This window comes from Sapajus apella, unplaced genomic scaffold (genome assembly GCF_009761245.1).
Source record: "Sapajus apella isolate SASKATOON/1434 unplaced genomic scaffold, GSC_monkey_1.0 scaffold131, whole genome shotgun sequence".
NCBI lineage: Eukaryota > Metazoa > Chordata > Mammalia > Primates > Cebidae > Sapajus > Sapajus apella.
Genome location: NW_022437071.1, coordinates 3,273,569 through 3,296,024, shown reverse-complemented (window position 1 = coordinate 3,296,024; position 22,456 = coordinate 3,273,569). Strand labels below are relative to the sequence as shown.

Genomic DNA, 22,456 nt, shown 5'->3' with positions numbered 1-22,456 from the left:
ATATATTTTCCTCTAGAGACTGTTTTAAATGTGTCCCAGAGATTCTGGTACACTGTATCCTCATTCTCATTGGTTTTGAAGAATGTCTTTATTTCTGTCTTCATTTCCTTGTTTATCCAGTCAACATTCAAGAGCCAGTTGTTCAATTTCCATGAAGTTGTGCAGTTCTTAGTTACTTTCTTAATCCTGAGTTCTAATTTAATTGCACTGTAGTCAGAGGGATGGTTTGTTACGATTTCCATTCTTTTGCATTTGCTGAGGAGTGATTTACTTCTAACTATGTGGTCAATTTTAGAGTAGGTGTGATGTGGTGCTGAGAAGAATGTATATTCTGTAGATTTGGGGTGGACAGTTCTGTAAATGTCTATTAGGTTTGCTTGGTCCAGATCTGAGTTCAAGTCCTGGATATCCTTGTTAATTTTCTGTCTTGTTGATCTGTCTAATATCGACAGTGGAGTATTAAAGTCTCCCACTATTATTGCGTGGGAGTCTAAGTCTCTTTGTAGGTCATTAAGAACTTGCTTTATTTATCTGGGTGCTCTTGTATTAGGTGCGTATATATAGGATCATTAGCTCTTCTTGTTGCATTGACCCTTTTACTATACTTTAATGCCCTCCTTTGTCTCTTTTGATCTTTGTTGGTTTAAAGTCTATTTTATCAGAAACTAGGATTGCAACTCCTGCTTTTGTTTGCTCACCATTTGCTTGGTAGATCTTCCTCCATCCCTTTATTTTGAGCCTATGTGTGTCCTTGCATGTGAGATGGGTTTCCTGGATATAGCACACCGATGGGTTTTGACTTTTTATCCAATTTGCCAGTTTGTGTCTTTTGTTTGGGGCATTTAGCCCATTTACACTTAAAGTTAATATTGTTATGTGTGAATTTGATCCTGCCATGTTGATGCTAGCTGGTTTACCCATTAGTTGACACAGTTTCTGCATTGCATTGATCCTCTTTACCATTTGGTACATTTTTGGAGTGGCTGGTACTGGTTATTCCTTTCTAGGTTTAATGCTTCTTTCAGGAGCTCTTGTAAGGCAGGCCTGGTGGTGATGAAATCTCTGAGCAACTGCTTGTTCATAAAGTGTTTTATTTCTCCTTCGCTTATGAAGCTTTGTTTGGCTGGATATGAAATTCTAGGTTGAAATTTATTTTCTTTAAGTATGTTGAATATTGGCCCCCACTCTCTTCTGGCTTGTAGGGTTTCTGCTGAGAGATACACTGTGAGTCTGATGGGCTTCCCTTTGTGGGTAACCCAACCTTTCTCTCTTGCTTCCCTTAGCATTTTTTCCTTCATTTCAACCCTGGTGAATATGATGATTATGTGCCTTAGGGTTGCTCTTCTTGAGAAATATATTTGTGATGTTCTCCGTATTTCCTGGACTTGAATATTGGCCTGCCTTGCTAGATTGGGGAAGTTCTACTGGATAAAATCCTGAAGAGTGTTTTCCAGCTTGGATTCATTCTCTCCGTCACATTCAGATACACCTATCAAACGTAGATTAGGTCTTTTCACATAATCCTATATTTCTTGGAGGCTTTGTTCATTTCTTTTCACCCTTTTTTCTCTAATCTTGCCTTTTCGTTTCTTTTCATTAAGATGATCTTCAACCTCTGATATCCTTTCTTCTGCTTGGTCTATTTATTTGGCTACTGAAACTTGTGTATGCTTCATGAAGTTCTCGTGTTGTGTTTTTCAGCTCCGTCAATCATTTAGATTCTTCTCTATGCTGTTTATTCTCGTTAACGTTTTCTCAAAGCTTTTTTCAAGATTCTTAGTTTCTTTGCATTGGGTTAGAACATGTTCTCTTAGCTCAGATAAGTTTGTTATTACCCATTTTTTGAAGCCTGTTTCTGTCAATTCATCAGACTCATTCTCCATCCAGCTTTGTTCCCTTGCTGGTGATGAGTTGTGATCCCTTGCAGGAGGAGAGGCATTCTGATTTTGCATGTTTTCATCCTTTTTGTGCTGATTTCTTCCCATCTTTGTGGATTTATCTATCTGTGGTCTTTGTACTTGGTGACTTTCAGATGGGGTCTCTGAGTGGATGTCCTTTTTGTTGATGATGAAGTTATTTCTTTCTGTTTTTTAGTTTTCCTTCTAACAGTCAGGCCCCTCTGCTATAGGACTGCTGGAGGTCCACTCCAGGCCCTGCTTGCCTGGGGATCACCTGTGGCGGATGCAGAACAGTAACAGTTGCTGCCAGTTTCTTCTTGTTATCTTTGTCCCAGAAGGATACCCACCAGATGTCAGCCTGAGCTCTCCTTTATGAGGTGTCTCTTGGGATATATGGGAGTCAGGGAGCTGCTTGAGGAGACAGTCTGTCCCTTACAGGAGTGCAAGTGCTGAGCTGGGAACTCCGTTGTTCCTTTCAGAGCTGCAGGGCAGGTATGTTTATGTCTGCTGCAGCAGAATTCATAACCACCTTTTTTTCCCAGGTGCTCTGTCCTGGGAAGGTGGGGCTTTAGTTATAAGTTCCTGTTATTCTGCTGCCTTTTTTCCAAAATGCCCTACCCAGCGAGGAGGTAGCCTAGTCACAGTCTGCTAGCAGAGACATTGCTGAGCTGCCATGGGCTCTGCCCAGCTGCTGTGTGAACTTCCTTGAGGCTTTATTTATAGAGGTATAGTTAGAACTGCCTTGATAATGGTGGTCTGCCTCAGTAATGGTGTACTATCTCTGTAATGGCGGATTGCCTCAGTAATGGTGGACTGCCTTGGTAATGGCAGATGGCCTTGGTAGTGGTGGACTGCCTTGGTAATGGCGGATGCCCTTCCCCCCACAGAGCTGGACCTGGACTGTCCCAGGTCCAGCTATGCTTGCCGTGAAACTCTCAATCCAGAGCATTTAAGATTGCTGGTCTTTGTGGGGGTGGAACCTACCAAGCCAGATCACCTGGCTCCCTGTTTTAGCCCTCTGTTTTTCAGTTGAATAGGCAACTCTGTTTCCCAGGCATTCCAGGTGCTGGCTGAAATGGCTGCCCAGATTCTGTCAGTTTTTGTGTGGAGACTCACTGCGCTGGCTGTTTCAGCCTGCTGGAAACTTGTGGTGCTTTCCACCCAGGAATCTCCTGGGGTGTGGGCCATAAAAACTTGTTTGGAAATGTGGTGATCACTCGCCCTCTGCGTTCTTGGTGGGAACTGCACTCCAGAGCTGTTCCTATTCCTAGATAGATCTTGGATCCATCTCCTCTACAATCCTAAAGATGTTGAATTCCAAATCATATCTGGTCCAATGAGACCATAGACTGGTGGTTGTACCTGAAAAACTTGGTATTCTGGTTTTCAATACTGGGCCTACAAGCTTGGTCATACACATGTGAGGAAGAACCTCTCTTGCTATGCTGACAAAATTAGGTTTTACATGAGCCTGAAAGGCTGGTACTTAAGCTACCTAGGCAGTCAATACCCCTTGGGGAGGCCTGTGAAAACTCGCCACCCAACGTGCCATCCAGATGATTGGACTGGCCATGAGCACCAGTGAGACTTTTTCCTATTGAAATTGCTCCCCCAGTATTCAGTTGGTCTCTCCTATAGGAGATTGAAGTCTCTTTTGTTGGAGCTGGTGACTTGTGAAGACCACATATTGCAGGATATACAAGAAGTTAAATGGGAGGCCAATGTAGCCATGTGCACATTATAGGGCTATTAGGTTTACTTATGCATTCACAAAAGTAATTCCACAAATGGGTCAGGCGCGGTGGCTCATGCTTGTAATCCCAGCACTTTGGGAGGCCAAGGTGAGTGGATCACCTGAGGTCAGGAGTTCAAGAGCAGCCATACCAACATGGTGAAACCCGGTCTCAACTAAAAATACGAAAGATTAGCTGGGTGTGGTGGCGGGTGCCTGTAATCCCAGTTACTCAGGAGGCTGAGGCAAGAGAATCATTTGAACCAGGAGGCAGAGGTTGCAGTGAGCTCAGATCATGCCATTGCACCCCAACCTGGGCAACAAGCAAGACTCCGTCTCAAAAAAAAAAAAAATTGCGTAAATGTTGATGAAGACCAGGAATAAAACATGGACCCATTCTTAAACTGCTCACATTTTAGTTCCTATAGTGAGACAGAGCTAAGTTTAAATCTTGCTCTGTCATGCATTAGCTATGGGACTTTGGACAACTTAACCTTTCTGTGTCTGCATTTCTTTATCAATAAAATGAGGATAATAATAGTACATATCCCATGGGGATGTTGTGGGGACTTAAACCAGTAAAGCACATAAAGTACTTCATGAAGTGTAAAAGCCCGTAGTAAACAATAAATAGTAGCTATCATTATTATAATAATTTTTGGTTAGAGATAGTCAACCAGTTGAAAGTCTACACACATTATCAGAATTGAGAGAGAGACAGAAGTAATTGATTTTGCACAGGAGAGTCTAGGCAGGCTTCAATGAGGCATCAAAGAGCAGTCTTGAAAAATGAGCAGAATTTCAATATAGAGCGAAGAGAAAAATGCTTTAGGGGAAAGAAATGAATTTAGTATCTAGCATATTGACTTTGAGATCTTTACTGACAGCTGAAAAATTTTTCTGAATTTATTAGAAAGATTGAAGCTAGAATTGGTTGATTACTATTAAATCAATAATACCAAGATCTAAAATCACAAGAATAGGCTAGAATGTCAGGGAAAAAAATTGTAGACTGAGAACAGACAGGGTTGGGGAACGTGGAGATTTAAAAGACTAATAGAAGGGGTGTCTTTGAAGGCAGAAAAATAACAGAGACGTAGGAAAAGGGCAGGTGTAGAGAAAACTGACTTGTTCAAACAGGTATTTAAATAGAGCCTAAATCCCAGTGGAGAACAGTGAAAGTCACTCAAATTTAACTTGATCAGCAATACAGTGCAATGTGCAGTCCTCAGAGTCATGAGCTACCTGGATTCAAATCCTCCCTTTCACTCTTTCTAGCTGTGTAAACCTTAAAAAGATATTTTTCCTCTGAAATCACCATATTCCATGCATTTACAATTAAAATAGTGGTCTTTTTCCAGTAAGACTATTGAGCTTAGAATGGACTAATGTATATAAAGCACTTAGGAAATTAAAGACACATACATGTGTACATCTGGGAAAATATAAATTGGTCAATGCAAACTTGATACCAGGGAAAATAAGAGAACAATCATCAAATTACTTTCCATCACTCAGAGGAGCCCTAGATATTGTATAACAATTCAGGTTAGATTTATGAACAAATAATGTCAAAGTTAGACCAATTTCACTTTCTTTCTTTGAAGAATATTAGACTACAGGGGTAAGAGAAAAGTAAAAGATTGAACAGAGCTGAACTAGCTCAGTTTTCTGTCTATCTCCATGACATTTCTATGGCTAGGCTGCAAGAAGCTGTTCAGCCCAGCATGTCCCCATTGGAGTGTTAGGAAGTTATTGAGTGTTCCATGAAGCAAGTAAGTTTGAGTAACATTGGGTAAATAAGTTCCTTTAGTGTAGGACTTCTTAAATGTCTCTATTATAGTGATGTAATATAAATAGCTAAGTGTCAGTATAGTGCACAGCATTTTCCAGGCTTATCTGGCCATAGAGTGCTTTTATGGATCATAGAACACAGTCAGAGAAGGAGAGGGGTAGGTATGGTATTATCTTTGCTGAAGTTATGGTTACTACATAGTGAATATTAGGTTTTCAGCATCTATATGTAGAAAAATGTCATGTGTTATTCTGTACATGTCAGAATTTAAAGAGTTATTTAATACTTTTATTCATGAGCTGGACAATTGGGAATCAGGAGAATCACAATTAAGCACAAAGTTAGATGAAATTGCTATTGCTTGGAAGACAGAAATAAAATTCAAAGGACATCCAAAATAGAATTATATCAAAAAAGAATGAAGATCAAAAAGGTGAAGAAGAAAAGTATCTTTTCTATAAAAATAAGCTTTGTAGAAAAAAGAAATAAAAAATTTTTGATATACATGCTCATGGCTTTAAAAGTCCAAGAAAACACACTGGGTCTTGAACAAAAGCACAATGCATAAAAATATCACAAAAGTTATTTTACCTCTGTCACGTTTATTGTCACAAACAGCATAGGGAAATGTGGTGTGTCTCAGACTGGGGTGGCTATATTTTAGAGTGTTGGCCTTCTGCACACTTCTGCTTGGCTTTACATGTTTCATACAATAGTGGTCTTGAACTGCTCTAGAATGTAAGACCTCCAAAGCCAAATGACTCCCAGCAAGGTCCCATCTAGGGTACCCCTGAGTGGTGGGCTGCGTGTCTTGGGTGAGAATCTTGTCATTCCCTGATTTAATAAAGGCCTCCTAGTTCTTTTGTTAAAACTTGTGAATGTGAGCAGAAACTGATCATCCTATTTGGAAAGTATCCTGGTTGCTTGAGATTCTGCTAAATCTAGAGATTATCCAGGTTGAGTAGCATTTATAGGTCCCTGAAGAGTTGATTTTGAGGGACCACAAGTTGTCGCTTTTGTGTTCTTATGTTAGGCGATGATATATCCTACGTATCCTTCATAGATAACTGACTTGTAATGTACCAGTTAGAGTCATGTGACTTTGTGTGTACCTGTATGCATATGTGTAAGCAAAAGCCGATATGAAGTGAGAATCACAAAATTACTGAAGGTCCTGTGCTTGGCTGGAAGTACCACACTAATGAAGTAAAGGACTTCCAGGCAGGCAACCAGGTAAAGGACATAAAAATGTTATCACATAAGAGGTGGAGTTAATAATGGTTAATCTGGGGAAGAAATAAAGCCAGCGTTGATATACTTTTACTACTTATAAAGAAAAAAAAAGGGGGTTGATAAGAAATAACTTTTATACCAGTTAAAACTGTCCAACAATGGACCAGACTGTCTTCTGTAAAAAATCTAAAAATAAATTATTTTTGGATGCATATTTTGTGACAGGTGTTAGGCTAAACACATTACATGTGTAAGCTTAGTCAACTGTCTAAAAATCCACATGAGGTAATAACTGTTATATTCTCATAATAGAGATGGGAACCAGTGTTGGAGAGGTTAGCTTACTTTTTCAAGGTCACATAGCTAGTAAATGAAGAAACTGGGATTCCACCCTGGAATCTGTGCACTAAACTACTAAATTGCTTATGGAATTCTACCCTCAGATGTCTTAACGCACAGTCTGAGGTGTCAGAGATGTAGTCAGAGGGGTTATTCCCATTGCAAGACTTCTCCATTGCAGATAGTTTCTAAAACTCTTCAGCTAATTCCTGACATACTGATTTTTGGAATATTGAATTGAACCCCTTCGGACACTGGGTCCATCCATCACCTGCCTATTTTAACAGCAATGAGAAAGATGTCCAAAAAGTCTAGAGAAAGCCAGTAAAAACTAAGGGACAGATGGACAATTGGACCTACAAGGAAAACTGAAAGACGTTTCATTCCTTTGCCCGGAAAGCGACTTGGTGATTTTCAATATGCAAAGGATTAGGGATCTATAAGTCATTTTCACGATGAATATAACAAAAAATCAATTTCATTGAGAAAGTCTGGATGAAACAAGAAGGCTTTCCAGTGAAAATGTCTTGAAATAACAACTTTGAAGTGCAGATATGGGTAGAAGAACAGGGTCATGTTAGAATAGAAGCTGATGCCTTCAAGAGCAGGTCTCCCCTGCTGCCTCACCAGTGGCCTTGGCAAGTTGACCTGCCCTGAAGACCGCCCAGAATGCCAGGAAGTGTTTGTGAACTTCATTCTCTTCCAGCCTTTTCCACTAAAGGAAGAGCAGACACTAAAAAGGAAATCTGAGCCATTTTAGGAAAGCATTAAACTACATTTGACGACTGTGGTCATAGGAGTGATTAGGTAGCCAGCCACGGAGTTTTGCAACAAATAACCTTGCAAGATCCCTTCCAAATTCTTGAGTCTACGGCCCTCAACAACTGAGGAAAGGCCACAGAGTCTCCATTAATAAAATCGCCTTGACACATCAACATTTCTGCTCAACAGAGCTTTAATGTATTAATTTTAGGAGCAAGAAGTCAGTTTTTTTCTTTAACACTGAAAGCAACTGAATACCCTTACAAAGAAGGATTTTTTAAACTTTTGAAGGATTTCTTTCTGCTTCATAGAAATTTTATCATAATTTCATGCCCCCATACTTCATGGCTTGTTACTTGGTCCATTACTCTTAGGTTTAACCTGATAAGGCCCCGGTTCCTGTGATATTAGTTCTTAGGTTTGGTTTCTCACAGCTGCTGCTTTGAAGTGCCTGATAACATTCTTACCCTTCTAAGAAACCGGTGGGTTTTCAAGTTCGCATTCTCTTGTGCTCTCTGTCCTACTGCTTCTATTAGTTTTCACTGAATGGGGACATTCTAATCTCCCCCTTTTCGCTACTGTTTAAAGAGGGCAAACCTTGGGCTGTTGCAGGTAGTCAATTGGTCCATCCACAGAACTGGGCAAATTATTCAGGAAATAATCACATTTCTCTGTGAGCATGTCAGAGCTTGTTTTCCTGCGGGGAATCAGGATTTCAATGGGGGCACACACATGGTTTCTATAAACACAGATAATGCTTGCACGCTTTCACAAGCATACAAAAACCTTTTTTCTTAATGTGGTCCCCACAGGCCTACAGTCATGCTCTTTATCCAAAGGGAGCCTCTACACACAGGATCCAAAGCAGGTATGTTTCAATTGCTGGAGTTTGGAAACAGCCAAGCTTATCACCAGGCAAAATTAGGGCCTAGCTGAAATTGTAGACGGAAACATCTTCCGGACAAAGCATCTCTCAGGATATCCAGTATGGGCAGTAGGGCTGTAAACATTCAAATAATTTCCGTAAATTGTTTATGGCTAAAATTAAATTAGGGTTGAGGGTTTTCAAGGCCTTTGATGTTTCAATTGAAAATTAATTTGGGGGAGGAAAAAAATCACCTCCTGTCTCATCCACTTAGAAAAAATTCCTTCTGTGATGTCAAGTATAATTTCCCAACACACTTGATGTGAATGTCAGATGACTGAATTTTACAGATGATCAGAGTGCTGAAAGATGTCTACAAGAGGTAAGATGGGGACTAAAACTTTAGCAGCACTTCAAAGAAGAATGAGACAACTTAACAGTTGAGGAGTAACATCACAACTGTAAGCAAAATTGAGAGGAACTAACACCTCATTGTGCATAGAATATGCTGTTACCAAGAAAAGTTACTTACAGGTATTTGCAGTGCCTTTGGGGATGGGGAGATAGGAGCCTGGACTCCAAGGTCGGCCCTGATAATTCTTCTTGCATTTCCCACAGTCTGGGCCCGTAGTGTTGTGCTCACATTCACATGTCAGTTTGCTGTTGTCATACACACACACAGTGGCATGAAGATTACACTTGCACCTGGGCAGAGGAGAGACAAAGAGTTCACTGTCAGATGAGTTGGTCTTGGTGACCAGAGAGGCTTCCCTGATCTGTCTCCAAGGGTTGTGCCTTTCAAACTGTACAGTGCTTTAGTGCTACACAGAGGCATTTAGTAAGAGATAGATTTGCAGGCCCAGCCCTCAGAATCTTCTCAAAGAGAGCCGTTTGCTGAGGGCAGATTTGTTACGATGCCCTCCGTCCTCACACAGCACTTTGAGAAAGCCGAATAGCAGTCAGGTCAGCAGAGGCCTGAAGCTCCCCCAAGATAACTGTGCTCCAGAATCAAGGGGGCTCTCAACAGATTCCAAAATACTACCATTCAGGAAAAGGTCTTTTTGTGATATTAACAAATCTATGACAATTTCATCTGGGTTTCATTTGGGTTTAAAGAACAATGTTATCTTTTTTAAAAATTGTTAAGACAATTCTTATTTGCTTAAAAAGGAAGATAACCATTAAAATAATTTGCTATTTAGACTTATTCTTAGAAACCCAAGAAATTATAATCAAGTGTTCTCGTTCTGCACTCTAAAATGACATTTCCTCAGATCAGAAGAAGTTTTCTACCATGGCTGCTAACAGACCAGAGGGGAGGTGTGACAGGATTCCTCAGACATCCCACTCAGAGCAAATTGGGGAATCACAAAAGGCTCTCAGAAACAGGCCAAATGACTCTGATAAAAGATGCTTAGAATCCTAAAGGAGAAAGGAAAAAAAAAAAAAAAAACCCTTCATGTGGCAGGGTTTTGAAATCATTAGCTGAGGCCTGGCCTTTGCTGCCTATGAATAAAGCCATGATATATGAGAGGCAACAATGGAATATGCAATTTCCACAAAAATACATCTTAATGCCCGAAGTCTTTGACTATAAAATTGCAACACCTAACTTGATATTTGTTGAGGCAGCAGGATATAAACTATCACACCGAGCACGAACCATCTCCTCTGGAAAGGTAAAACCTACATTGACAGAATGGCCACAACCAGAGGTCAGAATAATGTATGTGGGAAGAGACAGTCCACACATAGGAGAGAACCTGGGCACCCAGGCTAGGGGGTAGTGAACCGAGATAGGTCAGAGTCAGAACCAGAGAGAGAGAGAGAGAGAGAGAGAGAGAGAGAGAGAGAGAGAGTGTGTGTGTGTGTGTGTGTGTGTGTGTGTGTGTGTGTGTGTGAACAAACCTGGCCTCTTTCAGAAACTAGGACAAAAATGTAGAAACTCAAGTTTCATTAAGACAAAGACATATTATGGTATTTTACTTTTTTTCTCTTGGGCCAAATTACATGAACTGGGAAAGAGAACAGAATGTTCTTTCTTAAGTAGGAAAACAAAACTCTTTAGCAACAATGTTGGTTTCTCTAATGTCTGCACAGCAATGGCCAAGTTTTTCTTTAGTGCATCCAGAATCTGGAACACTGACCCATACTTATGACAAGGAAAAAAAAGAAATGGTTAAGACTATTACTGAAAGCAAGATGGAGTCCTAAAGCAACCACCATCTACTCACACCTGTCTAGGAAGACCAAGCTGCAGCTTCCTCAGGGGTCTATTACAATGTATATCTGTTCTCTGTGTACTTACAATTTATAATCAGCTTGTTCAACTTAAACACATAAATGTCACCTTTGAAAATGATCATTTGTATATTCTTTAGAAAGGTAAGATAAAAAAGAATTCAGTTAAACAGGTGATGTTTAATTATGAACTAGGTCCCATAACAATCTCCTATATTATATGCAGGGAATTACTTGTGCTAGGTTGCTTATTAAAGGATCTTTCTCCTTCCAACATTAATACCTTTATTTATGGGTGTGTTTATATATACGGAGGATATTTAAAACCTAAGTGATAGAAGCACCAGCTTATACAGATTTAGCACCATATCTAGTGTTAAAAATTCCAAATGAGGAAATTGAACAATGTGATCCCAAAGAATATGCTGGTTTCATGCGTGAAGACCAAGAATGCAAGGAGTAATTGTAAATTGGATTATATATCTTGTAACTGTTAATACTTTCATACTTGTAGTCACTCTGAGTTACAGGCAATTTCCATTCTAAAGACATTATATTAGCTGAGAAGATATTCTTTGAATACTAAAGGAGTTAAAAGGAGAATAGATGAATGTTTAGTCTTATTTTTTTCTCAGATTTCTTCCAATTAATGGCTCATTCTCAGCTGTCCAAAAGCTTATTAATCATTCAAGGCTCAACTTAATTCAAAACCTTTCTCTGAAATCCATCCTGACCACCGTACTTACCCTGAGCGCTATTCTTCTGATTTCTTTAAATGTATCTGTGTGCTTGGATTGGTTGTTACTAAAGGTTCTTTGTACTTTTAAATTTTCTCACTCATTGCACGAGTCTCTCCGATCTTCAGGTGAGGAAATGCCTATTCTGCATCTGGTCATCTCCCCAGCCACCTCCTTAGTCCTCTCCCCTCCCTTCTTGAGTGTCCTATACTTGCCGTCTCCTTTCTCCCATCTCCCACTCACTCCGTCTTGGCACATGGCCACAGCCTCCCTTGCCAAATCACCCACGACCGCCCTGTTGAAAATCCAATGGATACGTTTCCTTGCCTTTTTCGTTTCCTCATGGGCATTGACTCTTCAGCTTGTTCACTATACATGCTGTTCCCGGGTTCTGGCCCGGCACAGCCAGTACACTCTCCCTGGGCACTCTTATCAAGTTGCCCCTTCGATTTTCGTTTGCAGTCCTTAACTTCCTTTGTGTCACAGATGTTTTAAAGTAAATTCCCATCATCTTCCCGACCCCAAATAAACATACTTAAAGGAAGCCCAAAGTGTGAAAACATTTTAGGAGATTCAGAGATTCTCTGTTACCCCCGAGGATGCATAGAGCCTCTCTTTCTGTTACACCACATGAAGAATATCTAATCGAAATGCTAGTAAGTCTGGAATCTGTGTCTCCATCTCAGATCTCTCTCCCAGCCTTCACACTTATTGATCAAAATGCCTCCTGGACAAACCTAACTCAATATGTCTTTGGGTTTTGGCTTTCCACCACACCTATTCTTCCTTCTGTGCTTTCTCAGTAAATTGTACCATCTTCCACCCAGTTCGCCAAGAATGATGTATCCCTCTCCCTTTCCCACCCCATCTAATCTGGCATTACTCAGTCTCTCACCAAGTCCTGAGATTCCTCTTTGATATGGTTTAAATCATTTGTCCCCTCCAAATCTCATGTTGAAATGTGATCTCCAGTGTTAGAGAGGTACCTGGTGGGAGGTGTTGGGATCATTCTCTCATGAATGGCTTGGTGCCCTCATTGTGGTAATGAATGAGTTCTTGCTCCATGAACTCTTACAAGATCTAGAATGTGGCACCTACCCCCATTCTTATTCCTGCTCTCGCCATGTGACACGCTTGCTTCCCCTTCGCCTTCCACCATGAGTGGAAGCCTCTTGAGGTCCTCACCAGAAACTAAGCAGATGCAGGCATCATGCTTCTTGTACACAGCCTACAGAACTGTGAGCCAAAATAAACCTCTTTTCTTTATAAATTACCAAGTCTCAGTTATTCCTTTATAGCAATGCAAATGGACTAATGCACTCTTTCTTGAGTCGCTTTAAAATCCATACAGTTCGGGCAACAATCACTTCCTTAGCTGTGATTATCATCTTTGATCTTGTTTATTGCAACACCTTCTAAACAGAATTTTGTGCTCCAGGTACACCCCTCTCTAACCCAATCTCAACACAATAGTCAAAATATTTTTTTTACACAAATATATTTTGGGTCACTTCTGGAACAGAACTGTAAGATTTCCCATTATTTTCAGGATAGAGTCTAAGCTCTGTAACATGTACTGCAAGTTCTTTTTTGCAATTTATCTCTTGCCCCTTTTCCAGTTTTATCTGTATCACTCCTAACTCTACATTTAGTTCTTCAAACTTTGCCTTCAGATCCTCTTAGAAGCTGTTTCTTCTGCCTACAGCGTTCTACTCTCCTATTCCTACCTCTTTGATATGGATAATTCTTCCCTTCAGATATTAACTTATATATGTCAGTGCCTGGCTCCTTTTAGGTATTCAAAAAATATCTGCTGATCAACTATCTGAATGTTTCTCTGGTCCACCAGGATGCCTTTCCTGTGTGCTCCTATGACATAGGGCAAGGCTAGCTGCATAATAAAGTCCATACTATCCCTGCTATAGACTGTAGGCTGTATTTTAATTGGTTATTCTGTCATCCTCACTAGAGGAGAAGTTCCTGGGAGGCAGCCGTCATGTCTGCTTTATTTATTGTAACATCCCTAGTGTGTGTTGTGGGGCTTGGCACATAATAAGTGCTTAAAAACTTAGATGATTAAAATAAATGATAATAAACAAGTAAGCTTCCTGAAAGCAAGAATGTCTATACATGTTCTACTGTGTCTAACTTGATAATGGTCTAATTAATGGGAAATTAATAGGCTTTGTACTAAATTAAACACTCCATGATGTGTGTTGAAAACTGTCACATGCCCTCATTGTTGGTTTTCATAACTAATATTACACTGGACAAAGGAGACTCTATAAAATTTGTGAGATATCACAAACACAGTTTAATTTCATTTAATCTCCAGGGAATTTATCTGATGACTGAAACCCAAAACAAGACCATCTTTAAACAATGTCTGAAAGACCTAGGAAAAGAACACAGCTCAGGGGAGAGGGGGAAAAAAAGCATTTGCATAGCAGATAGCATAATTATTCTGGAACGTGCTTCTTTTAGCTTCAATGTGTCATGCAAGGATGGCCACCCTGGTCCAGCTAAAGTTAGGGGAAGGGCATTGCTTGAACACTGGCTAAAACTGTAACTTCACATCTGGTGACCTAGCTCAGCTTTTGGGCTGTCTTTGCTCAGTCACTGTAACAATGGCTGTGCTGGGGCTGAACACTGCAAGTAGGGGCTGAGGCACAGGACACTGCCTGTATTCGGAGATGACTCCCTTTCATTTTCCATAGCTCAGTTTATTCCTCATCAGTACCATTCCAATCAGACGCTAAAACCTGTTATTTAGAGCCCTTGCCAGAGTGGCTCTTCCTCCAACTGGAAAAAAAAAAAAAGAAGTGGATTTCACATTGCTGGGAAATTGCTGTCAATTCCTGGTGGTGTAACCTCCGGCCTCATGATGGGTAGAAGGCAGACTTCTGTGACATCCCACTTGTCTCTGACAGATTCATTATCTATTCCCATGGCCATCCAGCTCCCACATCTGCTGTCGCTTTAGGCAGGGGAGGAAGCGGGCATGTGGAGACCTAAAACACTCTGCTAATAGTCACATGTCTGATGTTCTGGAGAGCCAGGTCTCTTCACCGATTCTGTTTACACCCCCAGAGCTCATACCTAGACATTGCAGATAGAACAAATTGACCTGCATGTTCCTTGAAGATCTATTTGTACGCAGGTGACAAATGGCAGACAATGCCAAAAAGGTGTCACTAAGACAGACTTAAAAAAAAAAATAGTGAACTCTAGTCTGTGATGCAAACTTTACAAACACCAGTGTGTTCTCACTTTCAACCAGATCTGCGCTTCCTGTATTTTAGTGACCAGCTGTCATGAGTCAATTTAATCTTGCTTATAAAAAGGCTCCAACATTTAGTTCTGTGCCACCTGCCAGTAGGTATGAAAAACCTATACCGTCTGCCTCATTTTTTTTTATAACTTAATATATCTATTCTGGGAAGCATGTTATCCGCCAGAATTTCCTGTGAGCTAGAGGTCCATAGAGCTTATTACTAATGTTCCAAATGTAGGTACTGAGACAAAGGAATGCAAAAATGTCCCTTTGTGGAGACAAACAGGAATGCAGGCCTGGCTTGCTGTTGTACACTCAGAGTTTTGGTTACTTTTGTGCCACAGGAAGATTTGCCATGAAGTGGATGAAGTTTAGTTTCGGAGCCCTTTCAGGGCTCTGAGGAGGACCCTAGCAATCTGTGCACATGGTAATATGCTTTGGTATCATTTACTCAAGTAAGATATTTATTAATTTTTATTAATGAGGGTTTTTCCTTAATGAGGCCCCTTGGGTCCCTGCACCCCACAAAGGAAGTAAGTTTTAGGCATTCCAAAGCCTGGATCAGCCTCTGCTTGCGCCTCTTCCCTTAGATTAGCACTAGCTATACAAATGCTTTTAGAAAATGTGTTATCAGAAATATTGAAGCTTTGTAAATATCTTTTTAAAAGGAGATACATTATACAATGCCTCTCATATTTTCTGTCTCTGCAGCCATTTTGACTTTCTTTTGTTTTTTTTTTTGTTTGTTTGTTTGAGATGGAGTTTTGCTCTTGTTACCCAGGCTGGAGTGCAGTGGCGCAATCTTGGCTCACGGCAACCTCTGCCTCCTGGATTCAAGCAATTCTCCTGCCTCAGCCTCCCAAGTAGCTGGAACCACAGGCGTGCACCACCACGCCCAGTTAATTTTTGCATTTTTAGTAGAGATGGGGTTTCACCATGTTAACCAGGATGGTCTCGATCTCTTGACCTCATGATCTGCCTGCCTCGGCCTCCCAAAGTGCTGGGATTATAGGCGTGAGCCACCGCGCCCGGCCCACCTTGAGTTTCTTTATATAGACATATGAATTTCAAGTTCCCACATTAACACATTACTTGAAATGGGAGATGTGGAGCAACATAACTTAGAGTTTATGAGTTATGACACTGGGACACTGAAATAGCCTGAGTTCAAATCCCTCCTTTGCCACTTACTTACTGTAAGGCCAGGATAAGTAGCTTAACAAACACAAAACTAAACAGAGCTATCATTGTCTGAATAATTATAAGCACCTCGCATCGTGCCAAATGCTTTTCGTATGTTTCACATGTTATTCATACCCAGGTCACAATAGTCCCATGAGATCTGCACTAATGATTACAGATGATGCTTTTGAACATCGAGGTGTTCAGAATCCCAGCTGGTACAAGGTGGAGCAGGGATTTAGACCACGGGCAGCCTGTCTCCAGAAATTTGCTCTTACAATCGCAGAGGGCATTCACTCTTCCTGAGTATGGCTAAAATTCAGCTGCCTTTTCTGTAAACCACAGACAAGAAATGGAGGGGTTTCAAAGGATGCTTGTGAGGCTTGAACCAGAAGATGCACGTAAGCCCTTAAGATAGTATCTGTGAAAAAGTTCTTAACAAATGTTAGTTTCCATTATTATTTCTATAGTTACTATCTCTACTACTATGGACATGGGCTGTCTGATTCATTCTGTGAGCATTAATTAATGGCATATTCTATGGATAGCACCATGAGAGGTCATATAGGGATTAAAAAAAAAGGCAACATATAGTCCTAATCCCCAAGAGCATAGAATCTGTTGAGTAGAGAAGATGAAACAGAATAACTACAGACCATAAACAGAGTAGTACTCTCTGTATCTAACCATGACAATGTAACAAGGTAGCGTAGGGACACTTAGTTGTCTCTCCAGTGATGATGATGCCTTTGCACCCAACAGTCAGAGGGAAATAGCCTCGACCACTGAAGGTAAGTGGAAAAAAGAGGGCCATCTATTACCAAGGCCCTTCATATACCTGGAACTGTAATAGGTGCTTTATGTACATTATTTCGCCTCATCCTCATGATCACTCTAAGAATTTTCAGATGTGGAAAGTGTGGCTGAGGGCAGTAAAGTAACTTGCTCAAAGAAACACACTGCTGGTAAGTGGCAGCCACAAGTCAAACCCAAAGGCTGGATCTTTCTAGGACATTACTCTGAGATCAGAACTAAGCAAACTGGTGCATACAACAATTAGACCCATGGTTCTCGACAGCACTGTTAACACTTAATATTGTAATGCTGCTAATCAATGTGTGGTCCATGGACCAGCAGCTTCTGTATCACCAGAGCTGTATCACTTGTTAGAAATCTCAGGCCTCCCCCATGCTTACTAAAGCAGAATTTGCAATGTTAACAAGATTTCCTGTGGCTTAGATGCACATTAAGGTTTGAGAAACATTGTAGAGCTTACCAGTATGTCAGAGTTCTGATGAACAGGAAAACTAAAATATGGGTGAGGCTTATGCAAGCTCTCTCCCTTCCACCAGAATTCTGTTGGAAAATTTTGGTCCAAACTGGATTAGCACTAAGGTTCTGGCTGCACTCACAAACTGGACTGATTATTTTGTTCGGAAATTCTGTCAAATCTACTGATTGGTGCATTCATACCATAATTGAACAGTTTCTATCAAAATGGCTTGCACTTATTGTTTAAAATAGCATTTATGTTCAAAACATATTAGGAATGCTAACAACTGATTTATAAAATGAAAACCCAATTAGAAAATGGGGAAAGAATCTGAATAGATATTTCACTGAAGAAGTATACAAATAGCAATAAGCACATGAAAAAATGCTCAACATCATTCGTCATTAAGGGAGATGCAAATCAAAATGACAATGAGATGCCGATTCATGCTAGGATGGCTATAACAAAAGAAAAATGAAGGATAACACATGCTGCAAGGATGTGGAGAAACAGCAATCTCTATTGGAAGTATAAAATGTTTGTTCACACTTCCAAAGTGGTACAGCCACTTTGGAAAATAGTCTGGCAGTTTCGCAGAAAGATAAAGTTACCATATGACTCAGAAATTCTACATGTAGGTATTTATCCAAGAGAACTGAAAACATGTCCACGTAAACACTTGCACGTAAATGTTACAAGCAACATTATTCATAGTAGTCAAAAAGTGAACACAACCCAATGTCCATCAACTGATTAATAGATAAACAAAATTCAGTACATCCATATAATGGAATATTATTCTGCCATAAAAAGAATGAAGTACTGATACATGCTACAGCCTGAGTTAAACTTGGAAACACTGTGCTATGTGAAAAATATCGACACAAAAGGCCACGTACTATATAATTTCTGACTGGGAGTGGTGGCTCATGCCTGTAATCCCAGCACTTTGGGAGGCTGAGACAGGAGAATCACTTGAACACAGGAGGCAGAGGCTGCAGTGAGCAGAGATCATGTCATTGAATTCCAGCCTAGGCAACAAGAGCGAAACTCCCTATCAAGAAAAATATATATATATGTATACACACACACACACACACACACACACACACCCATATATATTTGTGTATATATATAAACATAATATATAAATATATACTACATATATAATATATATGTATATTATATATATGGTTTCCTTCATATGAAATGGCCCAGAATAGGCAAGTCTATGGAGACAGAAAGTAGATTAGTGGATGCCGGGAGATGGGCGGAGGAGCACATGGGGAGTGAGTGTTAATGGATAGGGCTTTCTTTCTGAGTAATAAAACTGTTCTGGAATTAAATAGTGGTGATGGCTGCATGACATTGAATATACTAAAAACCACTGAATTGTACATTTAAAAAAAAATTCTTAAAAAATATGGCACTTATCCAAAATACAATAGAAAACAGTGATAAGAGTTTAAGCCCTGGAGTCATGTATCCCTGCGGCAGCAGGAAGCTTAGGCGAGTTCCTGAAGTTTAATTTACTTCCTCTGCAAAATGAGGATAATAAGATACCTACCAAAGGGGCTGCTGGGAGCATTAAATGATAAGACACAATGAGGCCAAGACTGCTAATTGCTGTATCATCTCTTCCCCCCCACAACAGCACAGTTTTACCTGGGTACACCATCACCAGTATAAAGACAACACTTCCAACATCTTCCCTAGCTAGCTGTGGCCATATGACTATGTAGCTAGGTGTGGCCATATGACTACGTTCTGACTAATGGGATATTAGTAGGCGTGGTGTCTGTGACACTCATTCCTCAATTTCTCATTTATTTCCTGGAATACAAACACAGTGTTGAGCCATCTTGGACCACATGGACTACGACAGCGACCAGGGAGTAGGAGCGTGGGGGTGAGGGGACTGAATCCCAGCCTTCAGAGACTTCTACTGTAGTTAGGGAACGTGTGTCAAAGTGGGTATACGGAGCAGAGGCCACCATCCCAGCCGTAGGGCACTGTTAACATGAGTCTGTCTTCACACAACTGATACTGAGCACAGGGCCTGGTATATATTCATCACTTAATACATACGAGCTATTATTATCATCATTTGTGGAATTAAGTACAATATTACAGCAAATGAAATGTCAAATGTGCCTGGCCTGATCCTGATACCAGAGGAAAGAGAAGACTCCAATCTGTTCAGCATTCTATGATTCTGTTCTTTATTAATAAAAACCCAGAGTTTGACAGTAGTTATCACTGGTAAGCAAAATGTTTTTATAAGATTGATTTTTCCAAACTATGCAATGACCAAAGTTTAATGTGAAATAGATATCTTCTTGTAAAACGGCCACACGTCAACAGACCAACAAAGGGGACAACAACCAAGTTGCACATGAATTCCTGTGTTATAGGAGAAGCATACGTGAAAGGCAGCCTCCCTGCAAATCTAGAGGCCAGGTTTTCCATACAGCTCTTGAGCTCATTCTTTCACAAACCTAATGAGTACCGAATATGGCTCCTGGTTGATGGGATTTTCTTGTCTTGAGCTCTGTTCTTGAGAAAATTGTCTTTGATAACTGACTGGTATAGATTAAAAAGAAAAAACCAACAGAGAAATTGACTGCTATACCATTTTTTCTGGGAGTGCAAAATAAAAACTGAGATTTTTGTCATTTCTTCATGAATATTGGGATCTTATGGTCACATGTATATGACCATATATATATATATATATACACACACACATACATATATACACATATATATACACAAATATATAAATATACATATATATTATAAATATTACATATAAATTATATAAATATATATTATGTATATTATAAATATATAAATATATATGTAAAATATATAAATATATGTGTATATGTGTGTGTGTGTACATATAAATTATATATTTATATCTATAAATATATGTATAAATTATGTATATATAATAAAATATATAAATATATATGTGTATATATGTGTTTGTGTGTATATACATATACATATGTGTTTATGTGTGTGTGTGTATACACACACACACACACACACACACACACACACACACAAACACATATATATATGTATATAGCAATTGGCTTGCCCCAAAAGTTGATAGAACAAGAACCAGAAAGTCTTCTTGTACACTTAGGTAATAAATGAGTTAGACATCTTGGCATTTAGAAAAATTATCTAAAAGTTCCATTTAAACCTTACTTGAGATCCTAAACTTGAGTATAGTGAAGCATCAGATTACATGATTCAGTAAACTGCTGGTTCTTTTAGATAATAGTAAAAGTAGCCCTATTCTATTTCCAAGCTTGCAAGGGAGGCTAGAGGATCATGGTTATAAAATGAAAATAGGAGCTTATAAGTTTGAGATCATGCACTGTCCAAGATTGGTGCAGGAATATGATGTGCTCTGTGATCACTTGCTAAACTCACGAGGAATCTGCTTAGATAAGGAGTGCTGAATGATGAAAGACATAACAAGACAATACTGCAATCTAGATCGTAACCGTTCTCCACACATTCAATCTATCTGAAGACTGGCAGGCAAAGGTCCACACAAGGCCAACGTGCAATTAACAGGTAAAACTAGATGCTTAACATATGCACAGATGTGGTAAAATTTTATATTCTATGTTCTTTTGGGGAAACAGAAAATTTAGGATGGGAAGTCCCAGAAATACAAATAAGCAAAGTTTAAGCAACCAGAGCCTATAAGAGGAATAGGGCAACACAGTATTAGGAGCTTGGATTCTGGTGACAAAAGGGGCTGAGTTCAATTCCTGACTCTCTCATTAAACTGTTGGGTGCCTCCGAGCCTCAGTTTCCTTCCATGTAACCCATGGCTATTATTATTAGCTATGACGTAGGACTGCTATGAAGGTGAATAAAATAGTCTTAGAGCTTATAAAGATTTTTGATATAATCAAGCTATTTTCACACATATTCATCCATTCTGTGGTTTATTGTAACCAACTGCTATATTAGATCTTCCTTTTTTCTCTTTATAGAAACACATCAGTGAAATGTTTCTTTCACTTAGGTTTTTATTGCCAATTTGATGTGAACTAAACCATGATAATTTCTTATACCCTTCCTTGGATCAATATAATTTTGTCTAGGAAAAACTGTGAGAAAAGAAAAATAGAGCAGGAATAAACTTAATGCTCTCCTGGGTTCCACAAAGCCACAGAGTTCAGGCAGGCTCTGGTTAGAGAGCTGTGAGCCATCCTGCTCCACAGCCCTCCTCTATCAGGCTAGAGGGTATCTCTTAAATATGTATATTTATCCACTTTAAAAAGGTATTATTTCGTCAAATGTTTATATTACACTCTGATTAGAAATGGGTCAGGCTGAGTAAATAGCTCTATCACCAGGAATTTTAAAGAGTCAAACCTGTGTAAAAGAATACTACACTCCAGCAACTTTATTCCATACTCTTAGTTTTTACTACAAAATTTGAGAGGAAACTGAATTAGTTTCTCATGGGTGGTATGGAACATTGGGGAAAATAGCTTTCTTCTAATTCTCCCTTTTCTGAGAAATAAAATAATTTCCAATAGAAAAGAGGGTGCCTAGCAAAGCTTTTGTTTTTCCCTCTTGTTTAGTGGCCTACTTTTGTTAACAAGCCTTGGAAAAGTTGAAGTTTCAGAGACCAAAACAAAACAAAACAAAACAAAAAATACACAAAAAGAGAGAGGAAAACAGAAAACAAAAACAGAACCCAAACCCACAGCTACCAACGAAGTCTGATCTTGTCATGACCAATGACCCAAACTGTGTCACTTAAGATGAGAAACAAAGGCTCTAAAGCAAAGACACAAGAACCCTGAAAACAGACATGAAGAACAGCAATAACATCTGCAACGTTACAAGAGATAGGACATGGCCAGGAACAAAATAACTAGATAGTGACTACTGGATTTCTTGACACTGTCATAATTTATATGATATCATATTTATGTTATGTTATATATTTATGTTACAGTCAGCGCATGCGATCTTTGTCTAGATGGTTAGATATTCCGAAGTGGGGTCTGCATGAACTGTGTACAAATGTTTTCATGAAAAGTGAAATGTAAAATAATTTAACATAGATCAATGTCACATT

At 39.5% G+C, this 22,456-nt stretch overlaps 1 protein-coding gene across 9 annotated transcripts in view; it reads right to left on the bottom strand.

Moving 5' to 3' along the window:
* The window catches only part of NTNG1 (netrin G1), a 376,597-nt gene that overhangs the window by 84,452 nt on the left and 269,689 nt on the right, over window positions 1-22,456 (bottom strand). For all 9 annotated transcript variants that reach the window (XM_032262858.1, XM_032262856.1, XM_032262861.1 and 6 more), the window contains exon 4: window positions 9,157-9,329. In XM_032262858.1, coding sequence (XP_032118749.1) covers window positions 9,157-9,329 — 173 coding nt within the window. The remainder of the gene's footprint in view (window positions 1-9,156; window positions 9,330-22,456) is intronic.